This window comes from Zophobas morio, unplaced genomic scaffold, assembly GCF_036711695.1.
Source record: "Zophobas morio isolate AGI-343-1 ecotype UQ-CSIRO unplaced genomic scaffold, CSIRO_AGI_Zmor_V1 ptg000038l, whole genome shotgun sequence".
Taxonomy (NCBI): Eukaryota; Metazoa; Arthropoda; class Insecta; order Coleoptera; family Tenebrionidae; genus Zophobas; species Zophobas morio.
Window position 1 is genome coordinate 3,334,634 of NW_026972143.1, and position 13,525 is coordinate 3,348,158.

The 13,525-nt window shown below is 32.4% G+C and overlaps 1 protein-coding gene across 4 annotated transcripts in view; it reads left to right on the plus strand.

Annotated features, from left to right (window-relative positions):
* Positions 1-13,525, plus strand: part of LOC135139885 (zinc finger protein rotund-like) — a 296,081-nt gene that overhangs the window by 144,724 nt on the left and 137,832 nt on the right. For all 4 annotated transcript variants that reach the window (XM_064070240.1, XM_064070237.1, XM_064070238.1 and 1 more), the window contains one exon: positions 1,031-1,192. In XM_064070240.1, coding sequence (XP_063926310.1) covers positions 1,031-1,192 — 162 coding nt within the window. The remainder of the gene's footprint in view (positions 1-1,030; positions 1,193-13,525) is intronic.

Below are 13,525 nucleotides of genomic sequence, written 5' to 3' on the forward strand. Positions count from 1 at the left end.
AACATTTATTTCTTATTTCTGAAGCAAAAATGAGAGAACGGGTGGGTGGGCGGGGCTAAATTTAACTGCTTCCTACAGAATCTTTTATAAGCAATCATTTTGCGCCCTAGTTGCATTTATTATTGTTTCTATGATAACTTATTTGCTTTTTGTTGTTAAAACAATCTGGTTGCTTGCCACATCTTCGTTTGATAACAAAATTTTGAATTTTCAATTATGGTTAGTCGTTGTTAAAATTTTTAATAAAGGCGATATTTCTTGTTGCTATAGCACATTCCATGCTTGTTTTATATTTAACTTTAAATTTAATCTTCCGTCAAAATAGTCTCAAAATAACTTTAGAACATTATCTTATTATCAAAATTACGAACAACAAAGGAAAATTTTCTAGTGTCGTGTTAATTTTGAAAGTAATATCGAAGGTCATTTTTTGTACACTTATTTTATCATGTGCATTATTTATCAAAATAAATATATCTTTCTGGGAATCATTCAATAGTACTCTATCTTGTAAAGTACCTATCGACTTCATACAGGGTCACCAAAAACATTGTATTTACAAATAATAATAGTTAAATAAAATAGTAATAATTTAAGTGAAAAATAATTAAATAATTCAGTCTTAAAAACTATACTTTTTCAATAAATCCGTCTTACTAAACCCCAGCCAATTAAACACCGCATTCAACAAAAAATAACACTAACCACTCAGGAACCTTCAATGAACACATCCGATTATTCCGTCCCCCTTCATCCTCCTCCACTCTTCTTAATAAAAAAAGAACATCCACATCGAGCATTTTTATATTACCGCAATTTCCGAGCCTTTTTCCTCTCTGCTTTTTGAGATTCTCCGGAGCGACGTTATAACTCGAATGATAAAACAATACAGAAAATTGAAACAAAACAACATTTTCCTCCCCGCCGCTTTCGTCTCGCCGTCCGTCCTCTATCCTTCATCCATTTTAAAACCTTCAATTGGATTTTTTCTGCACGTGCTAATGACTCTTTTTTATTATTTATATTACAGAAAGCATTCGGTTGGGACGGCGCCCAATCGGGCGGCAGCCCCTCGGGGCCGCAGTCGGGGGGCGTGGGTGGCCAGGGGGCGCAAGGTCTGGTCCATTGGATGAGCGTCATGGCGGAGCACATGGACCCGGCGATGTCCCACTACATGTCCTGGAACCAGGAGGTAAGTTGACACGGTTCTAACGCTCCATCTGTTCGGTAAACGGTGTACAGAAAATATTAACACCCCATATATCGCAGAGAGATTTTAAATTGCGACAAATACGTTTTTTGCAACAACAGCGCTAATGAAATGGCTTTTATTCCAAAACGTGCAAAAAAATTAGTAAACAGTTTCGAGAAGGCGAAATGGGATTTTTTTTATAATGCTAAGGAAAAAAGTACTGCTGGAAATTTTTATGCCTTGAGCAACTTTTAGTATTCATATTTGGAGAAATAAAAAATGAAGTTGTCTGGCTCCAGATTTTGTTGGGAGCGTTTTTGTGTTATGAAATTGAATAATAATAATGTACGTAAGTCGTTGTCGATCAGGAGAAATGCGATAATACGGCGAAATGGGAATTGTGTGGAAGCTCGAAGAAGAATTTTAAAATAAATACTTCGTGTAACTTGAGAACAAGTAAAATGAAAGCTTTATTTGGTTATTTGTTTGAATGGAGCTTTCTGTATTTTTGTGAAAGATTTGCTTAATTTTTTTAAGCCGATATTGACTGAACTTTTGAAATGTTCGAAACTTTGCGGTTTTTAGTTGTAAGTTTGTTGGAGATTTAGTTTAATAAAATATGAGATTTTTCAAAACTATCACAACGCTTTATCTAAGATTAATGTCTTGTGTTGCGAACTTCTAGTGTAGTTTTGCAATTAATTTGCAAAATCTTAAATTTTGATTTTTTCTTTTTTTGAAAACTTTAAATCTCGTCAAATTGACTGTATTAAAATTTTTAATTAATGAAGATTTTAAGTCTAAACAGATGTTTAGTTTTCTATCATATAATTATAACATTTTAACCAATTTTCTAATTTTTTTAGTCCTCGATGTTTAATTTATTCATCCATATTTAAAAAACACCAGAATTGTTGTTGAAGTCAGCCTTTTCACTTCCCGAGTATAATTTTAATTGAAAAATCAAATTTCTGAGCTTTCAAAAGACTTGCAAAATTTTACACAAAAAATTCCTTCAGTTCTTTCAAAGCCTTCATTAACTTATCCCACCACAGTTGAAATATCTTTAATAAAAAATTTTGGTAAAATCAGAATATTTCGTAATTTTTATAATGAAATGTAATAATTTAAAAAAATTGTAACTATCAAGACTATTTCTGAAATTAATTATCTGCTTTACTTACTCGTAATTTAAACATACAACGAAGTTATGCTGCTTTAAATCGAAAAAATACACACCTATTGAATATTGTAATTAATTCAGCTTACAAAGTAACAATGCAAAAAACAACTTTGTAATATTCATTTAATATTTATAACAAAATTAATTACTTTATTATAATTTTCATCTCATTAAGCAGCTCAAACCCTCACTTTGAAGTACCTCCTAATATCACTAAATCTTCGAGTAAACAAAACCCCTCTACCTCTCCACCCAAATACCCACCACCCCTCCGCATAAATAAATAAAATTAAAACCAGCTCTTACACCGTGAGATAATAAAAACGTGGATCCATAGATAATAGAAAAAACTATAAGAGGAGACCCTCGGGCAAAAAAACTATGAGCCTCATCTGCATATACCTGAGGGAGCTAAGATGAAAGAATTCATTTTTTACCATTCCGCAACCCCGTATGCAAATCTCGCAGACGTGACAAAAATGGCTATTAACGATTAGACAAACGGAAGATAGATGATGGCCCGTACCTCGTTCATTTATCGTGAGAAACACTGGCGGATCCAGGCGGTAGAAAAAAAATTAAGCGGAGTGAGGGGCACACCGGTGGCGTTGGAAAAAAAATTAAAGGGTTAGGAAAAAAGGGCTTTGTTTAAGGAGGCGGAAGACAGGGAGTATGGTAATTGAGCAACGACTCTTTGGAGAGAGACCTGAAAGAGTCGGCTTTTATTGAATAATTTTCATATCGGGCTAAAATCCGACGTCGGTTTTCCTGTTTTTTTTAAGAACTTTTGTTACATTTTGTTTAACGTTCAATTTAATTAGGTTCCACTTTTTATTGGGCTGCTAGAAAAAAGTTGTCCCAAACTTAAAACATCGGTTTTTACATACAAAAAATTACAGCGGCAACAAATATACAAATGAGCTTTCATAATTTTTTTTAGTGTAATTATGGTAAAAAATTCTACTGAATAAAAGAGGTGTTCTTGGGTATCATAATATTTTGAGGAATTTTTTACACTTTATTGTTCGGTGCCTAAATCTACCTCTAATATTTTATCCCAAATAAAAATTTCGATCTGGAATTGAACATAGAATCTTTGAATTCTGTGATAACGTGGTAAATATTTGTGTGATCATATCTTCATAATAATTTACACAAAAATTTCAATCAAAAAAGAAATTTTAATTTTGAAGGTTTAAAATAATACGTGACGAGTTAAAAATAAACAAAATCATTGTTTAATTATTTTTATGGTTAAGAAAACGTTTCGTTACATAAATTTTTAAGTTTTCCAAATTTCGGTGTTGCGATTCTTCGACTTACCGGTTTTTCGAGTTTCAATTATTCGATTTTTCAGGGTTTTGATTTTCCTATTTTTTTAATTTTCGACTTCGATTACAGGCTTTTCAAATTCTCGATTCCTCAATTTTTCAATGTTTCAGTTTTGGGATTTTTTGATTCTCCAATTTTTCTTCGATTTTTAATTTTAGATTTTTCAGTTTTTTGATGTTTCGATTTCTCGATTTTTCTACTTCTTAGTTTTAGATTTTCGGTTTCTCAGTTTTACGATTTTTAAACTTTTTGATTTTTCGATTTTTCAGTTTTGCGATTTCTCGAGATTTTTTTAATTTGAAATTTTTAACTTTGATTTTTCGATTTTGGGCTTTTTAGATTTTTCAATTTTTCAATTTTTCGACTTATCGGTTTTTCGATTTTCCAATTCTTCGATGTTCCGATTTTTCATTTTTTGCATGTTCCGATTTTTCATTTTTCGATTTCCCAATTTTTCGTCATTTTAATTTTGGAACTTTTGAATTTCTCGATTTTTCTATTAAATTTTAGATTTTTGAATTTGTCCAATTTTTGATGTTTCAGTTTTTAAGTTAGCTTTTTCAGTGTTTCAAATTTTTAAAATGATTTTTCAATTTCACGATTTTTTTTATTCGATTTTTAAATTACTCGATTGTTCATTTTTTCAACAGTTCAATTTTGGGAGTTTTTAGATCAATTTCTGGATTTTTAAAAAATTGTCAATTTTTTGATCTTTCGATTTTTCAACTTCTCGATTTCTCAATTTTTCGATGTTTCAGTTTTGGGGTTAATGAATTTTTTGATTCTTTAATTTTTCTTCGATTTCTCAATTTTTTATTTTTTCATTTTTAGATTTTTCAGTTGTTCAATTTTTGATGTTTCAATTTTTCAGTTCTTCGATTTTTCAGTTTTTCAAAATTTAAAATTGTTTATCGATTTTTTGATTCGATTTCTTGAGTACTCGGTTTGTCGATGTATAAAATTGTTCAACTTTCTCGATTTTTCAAATTTTTAATTTTTTGAACAGTTCAATTTTGGGAGTTTTTCAATCAATTTCTCGATTTTTTCAATTTTTTGTATATTTTAGTTACTCGATTTTCAACTTAGATTTCGATTATTTCGATTAAAATTAGTAATTTTTTGATTTTTCGATTTTTCGTGTTACCGTTTTTTTTTTTTAATTTTTCAATTTTTCGACTTTTCGATTTCCAATTCTTCGATGTTCCGATTTTCCACTTTTTCCATGTCCCAATTTTTCGTCATTTCAATTTTAAAATTTTTCAATTTTTTAAATTTTGGGTTTTTCGATTTTTCATCCTCGATTTTTTTCTTTTTTTTCCATTTTTAAATTTTAGATTTTTCAATTTTTTTCTCGGTTTTTCGATTCATAAAATTACTCGATTTTTCGATTTTTAAGTTTCTCGAAAGTTTTTGATTTTTCATTTTTTGAATTCTGTGATAACGTGGTAAATATTTGAGTGATCATATCTTCATAATAATTTACACAAAAATTTCAATAAAAAATTGGAAAAGAAATTTTAATTTTGAAGGTTTAAAATAATACGTGACGAGTTAAAAATTTACAAAATCAGTGTTTAATTATTTTTATGGTTAAGAAAATTAATGTAACATTCGAGAAAATAAAAGTTTACATGTTTTTGGGAAAACACCGTCGAATTATTCTTTTTACAGTAATTATTATACCGGATGAACCAATAAGCATGCGCTACTCGATTTCAATACCAATATTATACAGTTTTTTATTTTCGAATATATGTACATTTTTTTTATTTTCAAGTATAGAGTTTTGTTTTTCAGGCACGAGATGTAAATTATTATTATTTTTTTTTTATATATAATAAGTTTATCATTATTATAAATCTTTTTATAAAGTCATTTACCAGCAATTTTTTTAACTCTGATGATGGTACCATGCAGTGTGTGCCGAAACATGTTAGCCTATTATTGTTAAACGTGACCACTTTGACAAAAAGACCGCACTAGTAGCTTTTTTGTGTGAAACATCCTATATAATTTTAGATATTCTGATTGATCTCAAAAAATAACACAACAAGGTCATTTTCCTTATATACAGGGTGTTCTAAAAAGGCAGGAAAAAATGGTTTAAAAAATTGCCAAATCAAATTGTTGAAAATATTAAACTTCAATGTTGAAGAATTAACGTCGTAATTTGGATATCTTTTAATGAACTACATGCCTGATAACAGATAAGTATATAGTTATTAATAATTTAATAATAAATAGCCATAACAACACCCACAACGTCATTTTTTTTACTGTTGACAGATGTCATTTTTGACAATTCGGATCGGAATTTTACACTGTCAATGAAATGCACATCAAAACATATCAGAATTACGAAGTTAATTTATCAATTTTGAAGTTTAATATTCCAAAAATTTGGTTCAGAAATTTTTTAACCATTTTTTTCGATTCTTCATAGCCTTCTTAACAACGTACAATCGAGTTTATCTGTCATTTTTGGAACATCTGGTATATGTGATAATATTTTATAAGTAGATACAGTACCAATAAAACTAAGACTTTGTACACAGGGTGTTTGTACAAAATTCTATAACATCATGCTCTTAAATAGTCATATCTCACCTACATTTTGCTGTTTTGTTTAGAAAGTTCCATTAAAAAAACGTATGTCCCACCTCAAAACAGACCACTCTGTATAGATGAAAATAATTTCATTAGTTTTTGAACAAGTTCTACTTCTCAACGCAGGGTACACTAACTTTTAATTTTTATTTATTTATTTATTTATCTCTTTATTTATTTATTTACTTATGTTTCCTAAAGCTGAAGTGGATGAGAAATAGAGTTGAAATTTGTCCAAAATTATACAAAAACCTCAACAATATTGGATTCAATTTAGTAGCAAATTTTGCCTAATATATAGGTGCTCCAATACAACTGTTCCGTGAACATTTGCCATTTGTACAGGAAATATTATTTGAAAATACAGTCAAAAGTCAATATAGTTATTGAATTTTTGTGGAATATAATATACAGGATCATCTCATTAATTATTAAAAATATAAAAAAGACGGGGACTAAAACTGACAGTTCTTTGAAGAACATGTATTGAAATTATTTTCGACTATACAAAGTGTTTTGTTTTTTAGGTACAGTACATCAACTTGTTTTTTCCAAAAATAACATCATATATCATTTTTTATTTTTGAGATTTTCCTGGAATTGTTTTAGCAATGCATTTGTTGTGGTATCCACTAAGTAAAATTTTGGGTGTTTCTAAAAAATCTGAAACGTTACAGTTTTCAAAGTTCGGATATTTCAATGTTTTCAAATAGAACACTCTGTATTTTATTACTGCATCATACTGTATTTTTTGTTCTCACTATTTCCATGTGTCGGTCTCTCTTAAAAAGGTAAAAATTGAAAAAACACTTAATAAATAAAGGAAAACAAAAACAGAATTATGTGCATTAATAAAATACAGAGTGTTTTATTTGTAATAAATTGAAACAAGGATATTTGAACATTGTAATAATTTAATTAAAAAAAAAGCACTCTGTATAGTAAGACTTAATATTATTTATACCACAACAAAACGCCTACCTTTATTTATTTCTTCACAAAATATTATATCACAGATTTTAAAAATAACCCTATTGCGATTTTTTTGAAGCGAATCCTTCCATTACTAAAAAAAAATCAAGAAAATTAGAATAACATGGCAACGTCGCAATGGAAATTCAAAAATAATGTGTTGTTATAAAGCCTAAGAAAAGGTCAATTTGAATTTGTAAAAATATATAGGGTGTTCCATTTGAAAAACCTAAGTTGTGTGTTACACCTTAAAAACAGAACAGTCTGCATATATCAACTTTCGTATATAACTTTTTTTTATTTCTAATAATTAACGAGATCGCCCCTGTATAGTAGATATTTTTTGTTCATATCTCGGCCGATTTTTTCCAGATCTCGAAAATTGTGAAATATACAGGGTGTTTCATGACAACTAATGCACCAAAATTACTTCGAAGCTACTACGTATACTTAAAATGAACTACTTTTTTGAAAAAAAAAAAAGTTTTTTCAAAATTTATTTTCAACGAAAAAGTGGTAATGTCAACCATATTTTCGTATTTACTCGAAATTTTGTTGTATAATATTATATCGCATTACAAAAAAAAAGAGTTTCTTGCAGAGATTTTTTTCTTTTTTTCTGAATTTATTAACACAATTATTTGCGTATACAAACCTAATTACTTCACGCCAAAATTTTTGTTAGCAATTTTGACAGTTTTTATAATTTTTGTTAATATACAAAAGTATGTAGGTTTGAAAATTAAATTTATTCTACACGAAAATAATAATGCAATACAAAATTTTACAAAATTATTAATATTTGAAAATATTAAAGTATGATGCATCAATTAATTCAGAAAAAATCTCCACGAGTATCTCCTTTTTAGTCACCCTGTATAAATATTTCCCCCCAAAAAAATGCCTTCAAACATAAAATCAAATCTATAATTTAATGTAATAAACTATTGTTTCCCTGGATGATTAGCGCATTTTCAGCAACGTCTTCTCGAAAAAACCGTCACCATCCCTACCCCTCCAACCACTGGGAATCTCCCGAAAAAAACACCAACCCCACCGATTTTTTATTTAAATTTCCTTCACACCGAATTCAAATTGGGCATGAAAGCCCCGCAAAAAAAATCCTCCGTCCAGACGGTTGTATGCAAAAAAACCTGCCGCTCACAAGTAGTTAGCCCTTGAGGTATTTAACCCTCTCTTCCTTGTCTTTACGACGCCGTCGACCCTCCCGGCGGGGGTTCACGTAAAGGGTTGCTCATCTACATAATCTCCCTATTATCATATCGTATGCGTGTTTTGGTTTTTGACAATGCCATCCATCTCATTCGTGTGTACTCATGTGCGAAGCCTTTGTTTTTCCTCATTTCCTCTCGGCGATTCGCCCCAAAAATAGCCACCCCCACGAATTAAAGCGCCTCCGTTCTAAAAATATCCCTCAAGTCGAAAAAATAAGACGCTGGATGCCTCCGCGTCCCCGATTATGCGACGGTAATTACCGGATTTCGTCCCCTTTCAAAGGTTTAAGGATGAAATAAAGGACGGATTATGTCGAGTGTATTCATTAAAGCCTTTTAACGGGTGATGCACCCGATGTATGCAAAAGATGTGTGTGAAAAAAGTACGTAACCACAACCTCTAACCCCCTCCATGCAGGAAACGGACAAGAATATAAATGGTTTAAGAAAAAAAATTAAATCCGTTAATGTTTGTGATGGTACGTAACCCTTTATTCAGGGTGCGTTTTTTTACGAGATGGCGACAAAAAATTACGAGGGTTCGTTTGCATATTCGTTGGTATTGTTTTTTTTTTTGGGTTTACGAAAGGGTGGTTTTGATTTGGTGGTGATTTTCGGCGTATTTGGCAGGTAGGGGATGGGGGTTGGGTGAAAAAATTGTTGAAAAAATGAAAGGGTTGTTAAAAAATGAAGGGGTTGATAAGCAAACACTGGCAGCAACAAGTATATCGGAATCGTTTCTGAAATCTCAAGTATCAGACGTTAGACTTTAATTTAAAATTTTTGCAATTTCTGAAAATTTTCTACAAATTTCTAGTGATAAATATATTTCCAAATAAGGGAAATTCTGGAAACTCTTTCAGTTCACCATGTAGAAACCAAATTAAAAATCGAATTGCTAAAATCAAGTTTACGGTATTTCAAAATAAAATTGATTTTGTACAATTTTGACTTTGGTAGAGACGTCAAAAAATATTGAAAACATCGATATTCTTCTATTTTTCGAGTTCTGAAACGTTATTCACTTGAAAATAACCACACTGTAATGTTTTATGTTCCCAGTGTCCACATTTTTTGCGTCTGAATAATTAAATCCCGCTTATATTTGAAATTTTTAGTACATTTACTTTAAGCTACTTATTCTTAATTGTTTGAGAACTGACGTTTTTTGCGTTACTAGTGTAAATGTTCAAGCGACATTATATATTTATAAACCCCAAATTTTGCATGCCATGATCAAGATAATTAATAATTGAGTGAGTCTTGGGGCAAAATCGTTAGTGTGTGCTAACGTTGGGTCAGAAGTTGATAGTATAATCAGCTAACTTGTTTACAAATTATCTTGATCACACCGAGTTACAAGTTTCTATGTTTTCGGAATTAATTGTGGTAAATAACACAAAAAGAAGTTTCCAGAATTTTAAAATTCTAGTCGTTAATACCAGAAAAATTTCATCCTATAACAAACAAACAAACAAACGAATGTCTATTTACGTCACTGGCAGAAAGCGCTTGAGCTGCACAAGTCACAATTATACAATTAAAAAGATATTATTAAAATACATAGTCATAGAGCACAGGCTGGGACTAATACGAAAAGGTTTCGCCTTCAATTCATTTTATTATTATTACGCCGTCCCTTCACGTCTCTTGTTACGTCAATTGTCGAACGCGATTGATCCGAGTGACCTATGAACAAATTAAAATTAAAAAGCGTGCAGTTGGCGTTGCTCCTGCGACAAAAGACGTACAGGGACGTATTGACGTTTCTAATTTATTCCGGGCGATAAATCATTTATAACTCAATGAACTTTTTTCCGAGGCGCTTTTGTCTGAATTCGGACCAGTCATCGCCTACCTAGATCTTACTTCGGTTAGGATGGAAAACGATTTGTTTTTGTTTGTTTAATAAACAAAAAGTGGGCCTCTGAGATTATCGCAGCGCGAATAAAAAATATTTTTATTGGAGGAAATTAACGGACCGTACCGGTTTTTATTTGGCCTAATAATAGGACAAGGACTACCTGATTTTTTCGATTGTTATCGGATGACGTGCGCATCGCCGATTCCAGGCGGCTTCTATTTAATTTTGTCAAATTTATTTTTAATTTAAGTGACGGTTGCGCGAACACTCGTTGTCAAGTGGGACGCTTGTTTGACATGATAACTTGATTTGAATTTCCGAGAAATTCGAGTTGCGAGGTGCGATGAAAGTGGATATTGTTGGCTGATAAGGACTGCGGCTGATAAGAGGCGGGGGCCGGTTCAATTTCCAAAATGTAAATTGCACCGAAAATATATTACTAACGTTTTTTTACAGGTCACTGCTTTCGGCGGTTATTTGCAAACGCAAAAATGAAATTATGAGGCGGTTTTTCAGACGTGCTCGGACTATTAAGCTACTAGGGGCTTTTTCAAAGATGTTACGTTTATTGAGTACATAATTCTAAATCTGGATAATTTCTCCAGCCTGCACGTAGACGGACCTAATGCAAAAATAATGAAACACGGTATCAATTTGTTTTTCCTTTAACTAAATTATTCAATGGATGTATAAAGGAGAGTTGCTTTCCACCTTGTTTAAAGATGTCTGAAGTGTTTCCCTTATTTACAAAAAGGTGATATGAATTAACAATTAGCAATTATCGACCCATTTCGACCACTCCCGTTATTAGTAAAATATTTGGAGAAGCCCTTCGACAACAAATACTGGCACTTTGAGACGAATAAACTTTCGTTCATCTCAGTTTAATTTCACAGCCGAAAAATCAACATTCAAGCTTTTGAAAATTTTGAACAATTTTGAAAAGTGACTACTGTGAAAATACCACAAATGCAAATATTTGTTCTTTCTTGAAACTTTGATGTTCCTCAAGGATCTGTTATCGGCCCCACTCTATTTTTATTTTATGTTAACGCTATATTTGCTGCTTTTCAATCTTGTAGTTTGATTGTTTTCACTGACATACAACTTGTTTTTCATTCAATTTTCACACAAGTGTCACATATTTTAACAGGTCGTGGAGCAACTGAATTCTCAGGAGTACTTATCGATACTGGGATAATTAATTCTTCTTGTTATTATTAGTTATGGTTCGTTCATGATCAGAGGTCACTCGGCTCAATCGCCTTCAACACTCTCCATCAAGTGTTCCCGACACATCCTTCCCCCAGTCCCGCCAAATCTAATGCCCATATAATACACTTAAATGCGATGCGCGTCTGTTCGCACCGCAGCTTTCTTGATTCCACGAAAGCGTCCACATGTGGCATCCTGCAGTCGGCCTGCGAAATCTTCGCTGTCAATTAGTCGGTACGCCTCCCCTCCGGCGGCCATGATTAATTACGGCCGTCCGGGTGGTGGGGGTCGCGTGTCGCGATCTCGCGGTTTTTCGCTTTGCTCGCGATTTGCTCGTGTGGGGTGTCCCTTGGTTGCGATGAATATTCCGCTGGGCGACTGCGCCTCGAAGACACTTACTGTGGCCATATGTGTTCGAATGTTAAACGAACGAGATATGGGATGGGAAAAAAATACTTAAAAAACCGTCTAATTTCGGATTTTTAATGAGATAGAGGGTGTTGAGTTACATGCCGGGTAGGCAGTGACACCCGGAACAGGGCCGGACTGGGCCAGGTGTGGGGTTTTAACGATTTATATTTTCTGGGGTAGGAGGGTAATTTCGTGGTTAAAGTAATAGGCAGTCGTTTATGATTTGATCCAATTTCTAGGAGGAGTATCAAATATGTATTTAATGTCTGGGTCATTAAGGCGACTAGACAGCAAATTATAGCATGGATTTCTTAAATGCCGCCGGTAATTCTCTGTCATTTGTATCGATTGACAGGCGGTCTGGCTGATAGCAACAAACGTAAACCGCGAGGTCATTAATTAAACTATTTCGGGCGAGTGGGGAAAAATCGCTTTTTAATAATACAGGGAACGTCAGGTCAGTACTTGGACAAGTTCGAGTAAATGTCAACAGTCAAAAAAGTAGATAGAGTGATTTACACGGCGACTTCTACACGATCCTATCGCAATACTTCCCTTAGCGGACGCTCCAAAATTACTCGCTATCAAGTATTTTATTCATTTTCTTGAGAACCACATTCCCCCAGCAGGCTTATCATATCGAGTTTTATAGTGGTGTTTAACTTGCTGGGAACTTTGTACTTATGTGGAGTTAACTTAAAGATACTCCGGTTCTGTATGACGATTCAATTAATTTCTTATGAATTTATTATAAGTAATATCGCTAATTACACAGGGCGATTTCCTTATTTGGATAATACTCGCTTCGAGTGATATAGCTGATTAATATGAGAACGTTTACGATTTTAATGGGTGAGTTTCGCCTGATATAGGTTTATTTTGAAAGGAAATCCGGCTCGAAGGACCATTCAACTTTAAATGAGCATATAGATGACGTTATAGAAAAAATAAACAGTTCAAGTAGCACTGAGGGCAAATTGTCGTGTTTGCAATTTTTTGTCAGGCTACAGCTTGTAATAAAGTTTGCCTTTCCAAGCTCTATACCTTGGGCTCGTTTTTAGACGCAAAAAAAGCAAACACGACTTTCGGTATTAGATAAGTTGTTTTAGATGAACTTTAAAACAGTAATAACTTTACCATTACAGAACTTGTATAAGCAAAATTTACCTTTAATTTTATCCGCCGTCAAAGCCCAGCAATTAATGAAATACAAATTAACATTTGGGATTAGCTTGTTTGCTTATAATTAATGAATGAACTCTGCGATGAATGGCTTAGCTTTTATAGAACTTTCCAGGCAAGAAAAAAACGGCGAACTTGTCTAGTCATGAACTCGAAACGTTACCTTCGGTTAGCTTATTTTGGTCGATTTTGTAGCTTTTTTTACCAAACCGTTTACTAAAGTTATTCCCTTCAAAAAATTCATACATATTTCAAATATGACAAGCTTATTTGCTTGTTGAACTTTCCGAGCTCCAGTTGCCCTACACGAAATAGGTTATTAACTATTTGTT